This window comes from Phoenix dactylifera, chromosome 9 (assembly GCF_051530095.1).
Source record: "Phoenix dactylifera cultivar Ajwa chromosome 9, Ajwa_hap1_PhDact_Kaust_v1.1, whole genome shotgun sequence".
NCBI lineage: Eukaryota > Viridiplantae > Streptophyta > Magnoliopsida > Arecales > Arecaceae > Phoenix > Phoenix dactylifera.
Window position 1 is genome coordinate 20398075 of NC_143198.1, and position 15698 is coordinate 20413772.

The 15698-nt window shown below is 39.8% G+C and overlaps 1 protein-coding gene and 1 long non-coding RNA gene across 2 annotated transcripts; both read right to left on the reverse strand.

The window, feature by feature from the left end:
• Positions 1-2074: 2074 nt before the first annotated feature.
• LOC103698712 (disease resistance protein RGA2-like) lies at positions 2075-6434 on the reverse strand. Its single transcript, XM_089925385.1, has 2 exons — positions 2563-6434; positions 2075-2422 (listed from the first exon to the last, which is right to left on the reverse strand). The coding sequence occupies exon 1, from the start codon at positions 6296-6298 to the stop codon at positions 2576-2578; it is 3723 nt and encodes a 1240-aa protein (XP_089781511.1). The 5' UTR covers positions 6299-6434; the 3' UTR covers positions 2075-2422; positions 2563-2575.
• Positions 6435-6734: 300 nt separating this feature from the next.
• Positions 6735-9214, reverse strand: LOC149752860 (uncharacterized). Its single transcript, XR_016396450.1, has 3 exons — positions 9023-9214; positions 8226-8318; positions 6735-7215 (listed from the first exon to the last, which is right to left on the reverse strand). It is a non-coding gene; the product is annotated as an uncharacterized LOC149752860 (long non-coding RNA).
• Between the last annotated feature and the right edge of the window lie 6484 nt (positions 9215-15698).

Consider the following 15698-nt stretch of genomic DNA (forward strand, 5'->3'; position numbering starts at 1 on the left):
CTCGTGGATCTACAGCTCCTCTCTACCACTTCTTTCCTCAGATTTAGATCTTCGATCATCTCTTCTCACCACATCCAAAAATATTTTATTTTCTAATAGATCTGTAGCTCCTCTCTACCACTTTTTTTCTCAACTTCAGATCTTTGGTCATCTCTCCTCACCGTCGCTCAACCCCTTTTTCTCTATCTTCAATTTTATTTGCTACCTCTGGCTCTTTCGCTATCCAGTTTGAGGTCTGTTGCTCCTCCTCTATGATCCCGTCTACAAGGATCATCGATCTCCGGTTGCCTTCTCTCCGAGGTCTATCCTCGCTGCAATTGTCATCTTCTATGTATTTTCTTACTACCACATCATCAAACAAATCAATCAACTACATCGGCAGACATGTTACTCTGTCATGTCAGCTAGACATATCGATAGACACACCAATTTATATGTTAGTTAGTCATAATAGTGGATGCATTAGTCTACTATATCAGTTAGCTACGTCAGTATTGCCAAATACATCAGTTTGCTGCATTAGCTTCCTAATATACTACATCAGTTTCTAAGCTGCTATATCAGTTTCTATTTTGCCATATCAAATTCTATATCGTCACATCAGCTTTACACATCAGTCTGCTATATTGGCTTCGGAGTTGTTATGTCAATTCCTAATATGCTACAACAGCTTTTAAGCTGCTATTACAGCTTGTGCTCTACCACAGTAGGCTCTATGCTACCACATCATCTCTTGATCTACCACTACATTAGCCTCTAAGCTGTTACTAGCTCCTAATGTATCACGTTAGCTTCTAAGCTGCTACTTCAGCTCTTGATCTTATACATCAATTTTTAAGCACATTCGTAATCTAGTTTCCAAACTCAAGTTGGCATCTATAGTACCATCTTGAGTTTGAAGGAAGAAGTTAGCATAATTTTAGGAATCACGTAACAACCTTTATCAGTCCATAATATTTTTTTTTATTAGCGTGATCTTATATCAGCCTATATTATTTTGAAGAAATAGAATTTTTTTTTTTAACATTCGAGCTGGCTGTTTCCTGCTCTTGCTGCAGTTCCTATAAACTTGAATGGTTTGATAACAGCTTTCATCCCGAAATTGAGGGGAAATCTAGTCTGGCTAATTAGATTCAAGACATTCAGAACAAGTTGCTATCGAGTGAAGATCTCATGAAACAAATATTTTGTAATCCATTCTTACACCCTTTCTTGCCGCGCTGATGAGACTATGGATCATTCGGTTTGGTAGAATGGTGTGGGTGGTGCATATATCTATGTCACTGCAATGAAAATAGTTATGAAAGGCTTCAATTTGTATGCTGAATAAGGCACCGTGCAACCTTCCACCAATATTTGCATGCAAAATGCTCAACAAATCACCTAATTTAGTTGTTCAATCCAGCCTATGACCGTCTTCAATTTGTGGTCTATATAATTCTTGCTCTCGAGCAATGCAATAATGAGAGCAGCCTCCTGTGATGCCTAGATACGCTGGAAGATGCTGAGCATGAATTTTTTGGACAATTCTTGATCGGGCCACGGCCTAAATTGTTTCCAGCGTCTTTACCTGAAGCTTGTTTGCCCTTTTGTGGCATCATTGCCTATGAGGTTGATCACAAATTTGGAGCCTGGTTATGTTAATCTTGGATCTCCTCTTCTTCCGCTTGTGACTCGGTAGAGTTGATAACTGCTGCTACTATTTTGGGGCAGTCAAGCATGGTTCCTTCAACACTGATGCAAATGTTGCATTTGACCAAACAGCATTTGTTGGGCACTAGGAGTCCTGGTGGTGCTTCTTTTGTTTTTCTTCTTCTTCTCTTTCTTGCTCTCGCACCTTTTGTTTGCATATAATAGTGTGCAAATGAGGCCGGCGTACAATATTGGCTTATGAAATAGAGGCAGTCCTCCTCAATAGCCTGACCTCTCACCAATGTTGATGAAAGCAATATTTAACCAGTTTGGACGTATGTCCACCAAGAGCTACTCGAACTATTGTTGTTTTTGGGAGAAAGGAGGGCTAAGCCTACCACGGACATTATGTTTATAAATATAAACCATATGATAGATACGGTTCAAGATAGGTCTCAGTCTCAAAAAAGACTCGTTTTTCATCAATAAAAATGCGTACTTACAGAGATGGTACATTCTCACTCACTTCTGCTGTAAATCATCAGTCCACGTATAGTTACAAGCTCTGCAGTTCATCATAGATACAAACAATCCATGTTTCGCTTTCTAAGAAGCAATCCATTTGCTACCGTTGGCTAAGTACAAGAGAGTAACAGCCATCTATTTGCACAAAAATATATTCCAGGCACATGTTACGAGAGAATCGGTGTAACGTGGAGAGCTGGTGCGGCAGCACCATACGAGAGATAGTTGAATGCTGTAAAACTTGTGTCGGCAATGGATGGAGACCCTGAAACATTTTCCAGTAAATACTTTTTCAAAAACAAAATCCAGTAAATAGAAACATTCTTCGGTGCTCTAAATAATGCAGTTTCCCCTAAGGAATAGGAAATAGAGAGTCGGTAAAGAGGGCGGTGTGATGGGCTGTACCTGTCTCAGTAGGCTACCAAATCACTATATGCGACTTTTTCATCATTTGTCTGTGCCTTTGCAATTGCTCTGTCAACACCGGATGACAATTATCGAAATCTAGAACTTCTAGGGATGAAGGCAGGCCCTTTTCTGGTAGCGAGCGGATCTCAGGGCAATTTGATATCGTCAAACGTTGGAGGGTGGAAAGGCTATGCAACTTTGTTGGTAGGGACTGAAGATTGTTGCAATTTTCAAGATATAGGCATCTGAGAGATTTGAGTCCCTGCAACCATAATTGCTCCTCTCCAGCGAACAATATGAGTTCAGTTGAGTCAATGATTTGGAGTGTTTCAAGTGAGGGCTGGGTGATTGTGGAGAACAACACTTTGACCAGGGCGGTGTCGTCGACGTGTAAGACGCGAAGACGTGCCGAACCCTCGCCCTGCTCTTCCTCATTTGCCAATACCGTGAGCTGAGGACATCTTCCTATATCTAAATGTTCAAGAGATCTGAGAGCTCGTGAGTCCCCTAGTGACCTCAGTTCTCCACAGTCCCTAATAGTCAAATTTGTGAGAGCAATGTGACCGAGCACTTCTGCTGGAAGAGATGTTATGTGTGGGCAGCGAACCAACTCCAATCGGGTGAGAGAAGTGAGGTTGTGCAAGCAGCCCGGTAGCGACTCATCTAGATGACCACATGAATCCAATATAAGCCATTGGAGAGAAGAGGGAAGGACCAGTTGCACTGCGGATGGGAGCATGGGACAGCCCCTGATTTCCAAGAAGATGAGGGAGAGAAAGTCTTTAAACCTTTCCATTGGCAACCGCACAACCTTTTGACAGTCAATAATACTCAAGCCTCTGATAGCCGGCAGGTGGTGTGACAACAGCCATTGTTCCAGATTTACCAAGTTTGGACACTCGCAGATACGCATGTGAGAAATTGAAGAGGTCCTGCTGCTGCTGTTGCCGCGCTGTGTCAGACTGCTCTCATCAGGAAAACCATGGTCTCTGTCCCATGATTCTGGGAGCATATTTATTCCCACATTCTCTAGGGACAATTCTCTAAGCGAGGGAGGGAGGCAGGGTAAACCCCTCAGCTTGGGACAGTACTGGATATGGAGCTTAAGCAGTCGAGGAAATGCTTGGATACCTTCTACGCCGAACCATTCTTCCCATTCCAGCATGTCTGAAATCTCCAGCTCTTTCAGCAACGGGAAAGCATTGACCCCTGGAGAGCCACAGACTTCAAGACCAATTTGCTTCACCGCATGCATATTTTTGATGCACAGAATCTCGAGGAATGGGAAGTGAACAAAAGTTGTACGTTGCCCGCAGCCTTGGATATTTTCTAGGCAAATAGCTTTCAAAATTTTGAGCGATTGTGGCTCCAGCCAACTTGGACGTCGGACACCACCATAGTTTCTGATTTCCAGCCTTCGGAGATTGGAATGTGGTTTGAGGCCTTCAAGTACCTCATCATCGTTCCCTGAGCTGGTGCCTCTACAAAAATTCCATTCTAAGGTCAATTCATCAAGGTACTGTTTATTATTCAGCTTAGCCTGACTGGCCTCTTCCTCACTTTCGATGCTCTCAAGATTTTTAATGCAAAGTCTTCCACGAAGCTGTATCATGTCCTTTAATTCTTCAATCTTGTGCCCTCTCTTCTTTACAACTTTGAATACCCGCAACTCTTGGAGAGATGTTAACTTGCCAATATCAGCCAACTTGCAAATTGTCTCCTCATCTGCTTTAAGCTGCCTCAATTTAACTAGGTTGGTCATGCGTGTAGGAAAATTTTCAATTGGGCAGCCAGATATATTTAACACCTCAAGATTGTAAAGGCTACATAGTGATTCAGGCAACCTTGGAATATAGGTGAAAGAGACATCAAGATAACGAAGATGTTTTAAATTGCCAATACTTTCAGGCAACTCTATGATCCCATAATTCCTTAATTTCAACACTCGGATCTTTGTTGACACTGTGAACAAGCAATCAAGCACAGAACAAAAGTTTGTATCATACAAATCCTTGAAGAAGACAAGGGTGCGTAGATTCTTAGAATTTGCAAAGTTCATTAGCGTACTTGGATCCAGATTCTCAGTATATATTGATAGGTATCGAAGCCTGCTCGGAATTTCCTGCCAGTTGCCATCTTCTATTCTTAGATGTTCGTCAGTTGAGACAGATTGTACTAGATCGTGTATCAAATCATGCATCACATATTCATCCTTCGATGAATGCTGAAAGAAAGATCTGCCAAGTAAATCATGAAAGTACTCACTCCCTACCTCTTCAATCTGCACATTTCCTTGAGGTACAATGAAGCCTTGTGCCATCCAGACTTGGACTAGCTCGTCTTTTCTGTACGAGTAACCTTTAGGAAATATAGAACAATATGCAACACACTGCTTCAGATATCCAGATAGGTATTGATAGCTCAACTGAAGGACCGGCATAATGCCATCTTCACGTTGTTTTAGTTCCCATATTTTACTGTCCATGATGGTTCTCCAGTGCCTCTCATCCAAGTCTAAATTCAATAGGCCTCCTAGCGTCTTTGCTGCAAGTGGAGATCCCTTCAGCCTGTCAGCAATCTTCCTGGCAATAGCTTCCAACTCAAGATGTTCTTTGGGGTTCTGAGAACCAAATGCTTGTCTATTAAAAAATTCCCAATATGCATCATTTGCTAAACCCTCCAAGAAGACTACCTCCATTGTGCCCATCATCTCTGCAACCTTGTGAGATCTAATTGTTACCAAGATCTTGCTTCCCTGTAGCCCGAACCTTAATGGCGCACACAGACGATGCCATTCGTTGGGGTCATCATTCCAGCTGTCATCAAGGACGAGCAGGAATCTCTTTAACATTATCTTCTCCTTAAGGATCTCTTGGAGACAATTCAAATTTTGGTGATCAGAGAGTCTCTCCCGAGTAACAGACTCTATTATCTCTTTAGTTAGCCTTTTCACATCAAAATTATCAGACACACAAACCCAAATCTTTAGCTCAAAATAACGATGCACCTTCGGATCATTGTAAATGAACTGAGCAAGAGTAGTTTTTCCGATCCCTCCGATACCGACCACTGGCAAAATAGATATACTATCCTTCTTTTGTCTCTTTGAACAAACATGGACAAGATCATCACCGGGTTCAGTTGCATCTCCTGACTTTAATAGTAGTTTTATCACCAGTTCTTTTTCTCTTTCTCGCCCAAATACTTCGGGTTCAGTTAAGAATGAGCTCGTCTCTCGTCTCGCCGATCTCTGATATATTTTTCCTTCATCATCTAAATCCAGGAGTCTGATGACTTTTTCCATATCATTAGCAATGCTATCTAACCTCCCCATAACCTCCCTCACTTTAGCCGCAACATCGTCATCTCGATTGAACACATTTCTGGCAAGTGTAAGAGAAGAAGATAAGAAGTTACCTCTCTGATTCTCTTGACTTTCAGCCTTTTGCTGCAGTACTTGGTATTCGAATTCGTCCAGCAAGTCTTCAGCATCATAGGCGGCATCTTTGAGTTCTTGGAGGATTTGGGCAAGGTTCTCATCTTTGGTTCGCCTCTTCTCGGCGCTCTTAAGGATCAAGCGTGTTCGTAGCAGGGTAGTCCGTAGCCTCCTGAGGTCATCCTGAAGGCCTGGGTGCCACCCGAACTGCTGGATGGCATCGGAGGTCACCTGGCCGACCAAGTTGTCCAGCACGGCGGAAGCGATGAATCCTCCAACTGATAGCAGTGCCTCCATATCGGTTGGTGGACAAAAGCGCCTCCTATAGGGGAGAGGGAGAGAGGGAGAGCGAGAGAGAGAGAGAGAGAGAGAGAGAGAGAGAGAGAGAGAGAGAGAGAGATTTTCTCCGGGGGAATAGGCTTGCTTTCCTGGGACGCGTGGATCACAGAATGATCTCTATTTTAGAAGGCAGGAGATTAGATAATGTTCAACAGGATCAGTCAACTTTTTTTCTCTCTCTTATTGTCATCCACACATTCAGCCGAAGAAAAATAGATTAAGCAAGGAAGTGGCTAGTTTAATCAATCGTACAGGTTGTCTATATATGATGTTAAAAAAAATTCATGACAAAGTGGCGGCCAGGCATCAAGCTGAACTAGTCAAAAATAAATATCGTATCCCGGCTGTTACTGGGATTTGGCATATTCAAGAGTCAATATTTGAAATAGGCTCCTTTAACTGTTTTGAAAAGGTTCAAATCTTGTACATGAGTATGTCTAGAAACACCAACAGCTGTACGCCTGTGATGCAAACTCGGCTACAGCCCAAAGGGTACACCTCTTGTTCAAGTGGGTGTGTATAGTTTAAGAAATGCACCACGGCACCACTCTATTGGTGTAATACGCAGGGCTGCCACGGAGATCGGTCTACTTGGTGGGGAACAAAGTAGTATCTGTCATGCCTCAAATCCAATATTCAGGTCCGGCACACGACACGGCCATACACTCTTTAGAATAGAGCTCTGAAAAATATGTTAGGTCTAAAAATATAATACAACCTCCATATATGTAATCAACAATGATTTCAATTCATACTAAACAACAAAATGATCCAATTACAAAACTTCTTCATCCAACCAAAATTTGTAATACTCTATCTAATTATTCCTCCATCCGTGATCTCAACGATAGCCATGTACCATTCAACCTGCAATTCTGAAAAAAAGAAAAAGTGAAAGGGATGGTGAGCTTTACAGTCCAGTAAGAATCCCCACATATCCACACTAATATAATAATAATACAAGTTTGAAAACAGCAAAAAATGTTGCATACATCATGAAATCACAAACCAGCTATTAATAATGCTCGAATAATCAGTACAAAATATGTATATCAAATATCAATAGAAATCTAGTCATTCAAGAGTGATATAGCATACAATATCTCATAAATCTTCATTAATATTTTCAATGCTTTCCATTCCATTTCTTATTAATTTGATCCGAATCAATTATCTTTCGAACTTTAAGCTAAATTCTGGTCATGTTTCCGTCCCATGACAGAAAATTCAATAGTATCACATTTCCAGCCTGTGACGAGGCAACCAGTAGTTTCATATTTTTGGCCCGTGATAGGGCAATCAATAGTATCATATTTTCAACCTATGATGGGGCAACCAGTAATTTCATATTTTTGGCCTATGATGGACAATCAATAGTATCAGATTTCCAACATGTGATGGGGCAACCAGTAGTTTCATATTTCCGACCTGTAACGAAGCAATCAATAGTATCACATTTCCAGCCTGTGATGGGCAACCAGTAACAAGATAAGCCCAAAATCCTTATTCATTTAATCAGTTCACATTTACACATTAATTCTTTTTTAAACCTTATTTTCGACTTTTACTAACCACGGTTATGTTTTCGGTCCCTAATGGGGCAACCAATATAACATGGTTAGTCTAAAGCACCACATCCATTAGTCCGATTATGCAAGTGTAGGTTATGCTCATATATGTATCCATCATACTATCCATCACAAGCAAACATGGTCAAAATATGATTTAATATCAAAACAATCATAAAATCATTCTTGATTCTTACTTATTTGGATCATAGCATATCATACATATATATGTACAAAAAATCTAGATCATAGTATATCATACATATATAGATACAAAAATATTTATATTATGCATGTCGGTATATAAGGACTCTTACCTCTTCGCTGACAACCCAAATAAACTACTACGATCTACGAACCGGAGTGCGTAAGCCTCTGCTCAATATCCTCTTGTCCAAAAGATTGTTCTCCTACAAAACTCAGTCAATGTCAAAAATTATCCGACAACTCAGAACCCTCACTGATCTACTAAGGGTCCACCATCATGTAGAAATCTAGGACTACCCTCTGACTCCCTTCAACCAAAATTCTCTCGGATAAAGCTAGAGAGAGAAAATATTAAGAGAAAGAAACAGCATGAGAGAGAGAAATAATTCAAGTAGAGAGAGAAACTTCTGTAGAGAGAGAAATTAAAAAAAAAACCAAGAGAGAGAGAGAGGAGAGAGAAAGAAGAGAGAGGCTCTCTTCTTCCCCATAATTGGGGAGAACCCACTCTCCCTCTCTTCTTGGAAGAGGGGTGACGACCACTAGGCGGCCCAGCCCGGAAACGACGACCGGACAACCCTCAGCTGCGATCATCGCTGGCGGCGACAGCCACTCCAACGATGGCCAAAGAAAGAGGAGCTCGGCTCGATGCCGCAGGTCCACAAGGAGGAGATTGCAAGAGGGAGGGAGAGAGAGAGACCCGGGAGGTGGGGTTGCTGGCATAGTGTCCGCAGTTCGTGTGGTGCGACAGCACCCTGCGGTGAGGCGACCAGCAGCGACGAAACCCGGAAGATGAAGTTGAAACAGGGCACCCCTGTTCGGACGGAAATTCGACGATTCGCCGACCCAGAAGGCCATGAACAGTAGAAACAAACTAGGAAAGAAGGAGAGAAAGACGGTCGACCCTTACCTCGGTCCGGCGAGGTGTTCCGACGACATTTTCCGGCGATGAATCGAAGAAGAAATCCGGAAGAAACGCTTGGGGATCGGCGGCGATTCTCGGGTCTTCATCGATGAAACTAGGAGGAGGAGGAATGGGCCTTAAATAGGCAAGCTCTCCGAGATCGATTCGAACTCTGTCGCCGGAAATGGAGGAGGAAGAAGACTCCGATCGGGAGTCTTCTCCTTCATCCTTTCGAGAAACAGGGCTCGCTTCAATTGGGCCTGGCCTCTTCAGGCCGGCCCACTAGCCCAGTTCGTAAACGGCTGGGTTATTATAGTACCAGAAAATAATATTTTAGAGGGAGATAGAAGTGGTACCTGTTAGATATTTTAAATAAAATGATATGTTTATTTATTTATTTATTTGTTGCATAGTGGCCCACATATTGGAAGATAAGGATAGCTATTTGACTTGTTCAAACTAAAGGTTGTGGGATAGTTATCAGCATACATATAAGAGTTAGTTTTCTTGATGGGATGAAACTACTTGAAAAACGTGCATACAAGGCGTCCCTAGTCTAGCCATGTTGAAAATATAGTGCCTGCCATTTCCATCGTTAGACACTCAAAGAAAAAAGGCAAAGACCAGAAGAACTCCTTGTTCCCTACAATCTCCATTCTCAAAGTTTTCATCTCTCTAAACCTTCAGACAAACGACATCAAATCTGATCACATGGCTGGAGGTAATTCTATTTCCGCTGTGTTTAATTCATCTGTATATCATGAGGTTTTTAGTTTCTTATTGATATAACATATAGTTTTATCACAGTTCCTTGCATTTGTTTGATATATGTAAACTTGGCAGATATGGAAGTGGCAGACAGAGACTTTTGCTAGAGTCTTCATTTTGATATATATATATATATATATATATATATATATATATATATATATATATATATATATATATATATATATATATATATATATATATTAGCATGGCCTAGCTGTCAAGTGAACCATCATTAGCTTCATCTCGCATCCCAGAGGCCTCGAGGGCCGGAGGATAAAAAGCTTATATGAAAATCTATAGTTGCTACAGCTTCTGAGCTACTATAATAGCTTGTGTTTTACCACATCAGCTCTTTATCTACTACTACGTCAGTCTCTGAGCTGCTATGTCAGGTCCTAGTCTATCACGTTAGCTTACTACTTTAACTTTTGATCTAGTATATCAGTTTTTAGATACATTTCTGGTCTAATTTCCAAACTCAAGTTGGCACCTATAGTATCATCTTGAGTTTGAAGAGAGATGCTAGCATAATTTTAGGAACCATGTAACGACCTTTATTAGCCCATAATATATTTTTTTTGTTAGTGTGATTCTATATCAGTTTATATTATTTTTTTTGTATAAAGTCTGTACACAAGTATATATAATTCTTTAGATGCACCAAATTTAAAGAAACAGAGAAATATTTTTTTTTATTTTTCTCTTCTTATTCGAATATTTTTAACATTCGAGCTGGCTGCTTCCTGCTCTTGCTGCAGTTGCTATGAACTTTCGAACGGTTTGATAACAGCTTTCATCGCAGAATCGAGGGGAAATCTAGTCTGGCTGATTAGATTCAAGACATTCAGAACAAGTTGCTATCTAGTGAAGATCTCATGAAAAAAAAAAAAAATTGTAACCCATTCTTACACCCTTTCTTGCTGCGCTGATGAGACTATGGATCATTCGGTTTGCTAGAATGGTGTGGGTGGTGCATATGTTTGTCACTGCAACAAAAATAGTTATCAAACGCTTCCTCAAATTGTCCGAGGCCCTACAAGACTCTTTAAGAGTTGTTTAGGCTAAACTACACCAATATTATGCTCATCACCAAGAAATCAAACTGCTCTCTGGTAAAGGATTACAGGCTGATAAGCCTAGAGAACAGCATCATCAATATATCATCTAAGGTCCTTTAATCTCATTTGAAACAAGTTATTAGCTTGCTTGTTGATAATTCACTGTTGGCCTTCATCAAGGACCAGCTAATATATCTGAGAGCTACATTTTGTTAGCCTAAATGCACAAATATAATTGATAAATTAAATATTTCTAATATTCAAAAACAGTAAATAAGATGGATAAACTAGCAAATAATTAACTTGACAATATAATAATAAAATAAAGAAAGAGAGAGAAGATGGCCTGTGGATCAAAGCACGCTGATACGTTGTCCCAGGAAAGTTTATGCCCCCTACGCACGAGTCTGCTGGTACAGATCTCCTAAAGATACGACGACCCAATACAGAACCACGTCTTCTCCATCAGTGCGCCTCTAGGGAAGAAAGAAGAGCACGTTCATGCTTGCAGATACCTCAAAAGAAACTTAGAAAAATTATGAGGAGAAGAAAATTTTCCTTTATTTCTTTCCTCCCCAATGATCCCTAGAGCCCTTTTTATCTAGAGTCTTGGAATAGGAAGAAGAGAAAATTTTGATAGTATTTGAAATGATCCCTAGAGCCCTTTATATAGGCTGAGGCACGTCAAAAGAAACAGATTCCCCTCCCGCGGATTGATGACGTGTCTTCTTGTGCTTATTTGATCCTTCGGCTTATTGCATCTTGGCCATCCATGTTTCCTTCCTTCTTCGAGGGGCCTTTCCATGCTTGCTCTTGCACTGGATGCATGACACTTGTCATGGCCTACTTCCTTTGGAAATTTTTTCATGTTTGCTCCCTTGCATGTGCACGGATGCTTACCACTTGGCCGTTGACCAATTTGGTTTTCAAAATTTTAAAATATTTGATTTAATTCAACAATCCCCCACATAAATTAAATATTTAAAAAAATTTAAAATCAAAATAAAATGCTGAGTATCTTATATTATGTAATAGGTGTAGGTACCTTTCGGTTTGAACCTTCACTTAGTGACAATTGATTATCTCTGTGGAGCCAAGATGGATTATGCCTTGAACCTTGGTCCATGGCTCAGATTTCATCAACAGCACACATAATATAGCGTGAGCATGCTCGAAGCGGATTTGCGCTTTACGACCATGCGCAGGTATCTCTTCATGTGTGTTATTAAGGAACAGCCCACTTTCCACAGTCGCAGCCTCACGACTACACGCATATAGGTGAATCCTAAAAAGGGTACGAGCAAGTAGGTACCTTGCCTCATGGGTCTCGGATTCATTAAGAGTAAAAACTCAACTTAACCCTTGCTTTTTATGAGCACTGTTGCCCTAGGGATGGGAAAAACAAATAGTGCCCCTCATTAGTCACCTATCTAGCTTGTTTCTACCCATTGAACCTTTTCAGGTTGGGTTACCACCGTGGTGACTTTACTTATGGGCTTAGCCCTATCCCCCTCGACAATTCTAGAACCACTGTTCTAGACAATCCTTTGGTAAGCTGATCAGCTAGATTCCTTTCGGATCTTACAAAATTTAGTGCAATCAAGTTATTCTTTAATTTGTATCTCAATGATTTATGGTGCACTTTCAAGTGCCTATTCATTTTCACATTTGCATTTTCTTGATTGCATTTATCTATAGTAGATCTGCAGTCACAATGAATAGATATAGAAAGTAATGGTGAAGTCACAAGAGGTAAATCTATCAGTAGATCTCTAAGCCACTCGGCCTCAATGCTAGTGGTATCTAAGGCAATCATTTCAGATTCTATAGTGCTTCTAACCACTACAGTTTGTTTGGTAGACTTCCATGATACAGCTGCACCTCCTAAAAGGAAGACAAAACCAGTGGTGAATTTGGTGTCAACTGTATCACTGATCCAGTTGGGATCACTATAACCTTCTAGAACAGCAGAATAACCACAATAGTGTAATCCCATAGATATGGTACCCTTAAGGTACCTGAGAATTCTTTCTAGAGCAGTCCAATGATCATTATTAGGATTGTGAGTACATCTACTCAGTCAGTTCAAAAAGTATGCAATATCAGGTCTGGTATAATTTGCAAGAAATCCTAAGGAACCAATGATCTGGGCATACAAGGTTTGATTGACTGGATCACCTAAGTTCTTCTTTAGATGAAGAGATGGATTATAGGGAGTAGATACAGGATGACAATCAGAGTAGTGAAACTTTTTAAGAATCTTCTCCACATAGTGGCTTTGGGACAAAGTTATTCCATCTTCATTCCTCATGATTTTAGTATTAAGGATTAGGTCTGCTTCTCCTAAATCTTTCATGTCAAATTTTAGAGATAAAAATTGTTTTACTTCATTAATAATTTCTAAGTCTGTTCCAAAAATTAGTATATCATCTATATATAGACATAAGATTATGATTTTGTTATTCTTCTTTTTATAATATACACATTCATCTATGTTATTAATTTTAAATCCATTAGTTAGAATTATTTCATCAAATTTAAGGTGCCATTGTTTAGGGGCTTGTTTTAGACCATAAAGAGATCTAATCAACCTACATACCTTTTTCTCTTGACCTGGGACAATGAAACCTTCGATTGGTCCATGTAGATCTCTTCATCTAGGTCCTCATTCAAGAAAGTGGTTTTGACATCCATTTGATGTATAACCAGCTTATGAATGGAAGCCAAGGCAACAAGGATTCTAATGGTAGTGATTCTAACTACAGGGGCATAAACATCAAAGAAGTCAATCCCAGATTTTTGAGTAAAACCTTTGGCTACTAACCTAGCCTTATATTTGTCTACAGTTCCATCTGGCCTAAGTTTCTTCTTAAAGATCCATTTACATCCTATGGGTTTACTTCCTTGGGGTAGGTCTGCCAATTCCCAAGTGTAGTTTTGAATTATGGATTGCATTTCATTATCTATTGCTTCTTTTCAGAAGGGGGCATCTAGAGATTTCAAGGCATCCTCTAAAGAAGTAGGAGAGTCTTCTATTAGGAATGTATAGTAGTCTTCTCCAAAGTTCTTTTCAACTCTAGTTCTTTTACTTCTTCTTCTTCTTCTCTAAATCTGGTTCTGCTAGAACTAGTCTCTAAATTATTATTGGTATTTATTTGATCATTTATCCTTATTTTAAAAGGAAATATACTTTCAAAGTAGATTGCATCTCTTGCTTCCATTATGGTGTTGTTATTAATTTCATTTATTTGAGAGTTAAACACTAAAAATCTATTAGCATTACTCTCAGTTGCATATCTTAAAAATATTGCATCTACTGTTTTGGGTCTAATTTTCTTTCTTTTATTTTCTAGAATTTTTACTTTAGCTAAGCACCCCCACACTTTTAAGTATTTTAAGTTAGGTTTTCTATGTTTCCAGATTTCATATGGAGTTTTATCATTATATTTGAATGGAATTCTATTCAAGATATAAGATGCAGTTACTAGTGCTTCCCCCCAAAGATTTTCTGGTGCACCTGAACTAATTAACATAGAGTTAATCATATCCATTAAGGTTCTATTCTTTCTCTCAGCTACTCCATTAGATTGGGGTGAATAAGGAGCTGTCACTTCATGAATTATCCCATGTTCTTCATAGAACTGGGTCAGCTCAAATGAGGTATATTCACCTCCTCTATCAGACCTTAAGATTTTAATCTTTTTATATAGTTGGTTTTCAGCCTCTGCTTTATAGACTTTGAATTTATTTAAGACCTCATTTTTAGTTTTGATAAGATAGAGGTGATAGTATCTAGAAAGGTCATCTATAAAAGTTACAAAATATTTGTTTTCACCTCTTGAAGTTCTCCCTGAGTCACATACATCACTATGTATGAGTTCAAGAAGATCAGAATCTCTACTTACAGAGTGAAATGGTCTTTTAGGTAATTTAGCCTCTACACATATCTCACATTTGTCATTATTCTTAAGTTCTGATTTTGGGATTAAATTCAAGTGCATTAATCTTTTAATTGAACTATAGTTTACATGTCCCAGCCTACCATGCTAGACAACAGGAGAGTTAATATGAAGAACAATAGAATTTTCGTTCATAGATGAAATAATTACATTCAGTTTAAACAACCCAGCACAAAGAAAACCTTTTTCAATGAAAGAAACACCATGGGTTACTACAACTTTATTTGATTCAAAAATAATTTGGTATCCTTGTTGGACAAGCAAGGATCCACTAACTAGATTTCTACGGATGTCTGGAACGTGGTGCACGCCTTGTAGAGTGAGGATCTTCCCAGAGGTATGTGTCAGATCCACTCGTCCCATTCCAAGCACGCGCGCCACAGCATTATTACCCATGGTCACAGTTCCTCTACATGAGACCTGATAAGATGAAAATCAGGAGCGATCAGAACAAACATATATACTAGCTCCGATATCAATCCACCAGTCAAGTGCTAATTGCGTCATGTTAACTTCAGGTATGAAGGAAATAGACCTGATAGCAGTCTCAGAGGAGTTAACCCCATAGGTCACCATGTTGGCCTGGGCGCCAGAAGTGGCAGGACCCTTACTTCTAGGTTGACGAGGAATAGTGATCTTGTAGAAGCATTGGTTGGCTATATGGTTGGTCTGACCACAGACAATACAACAACGAACAGATTCTCCTTCTTTTCTTTCTTCTAGTTTTGAGAGAAGTTGGATTTTCTGTTGTTGGGCTGAAAGGAGTTCCTATGGTTGAATGATTTCTTCTTGAAGGACTTGTTGTGGTTGGGACGGAAAGAGCGATTCTGATTTTTGGATTTGGGCTTAGATTCAACATTGTTGACTTTGGGCAAAGGATTGGAGGAGTGGAAT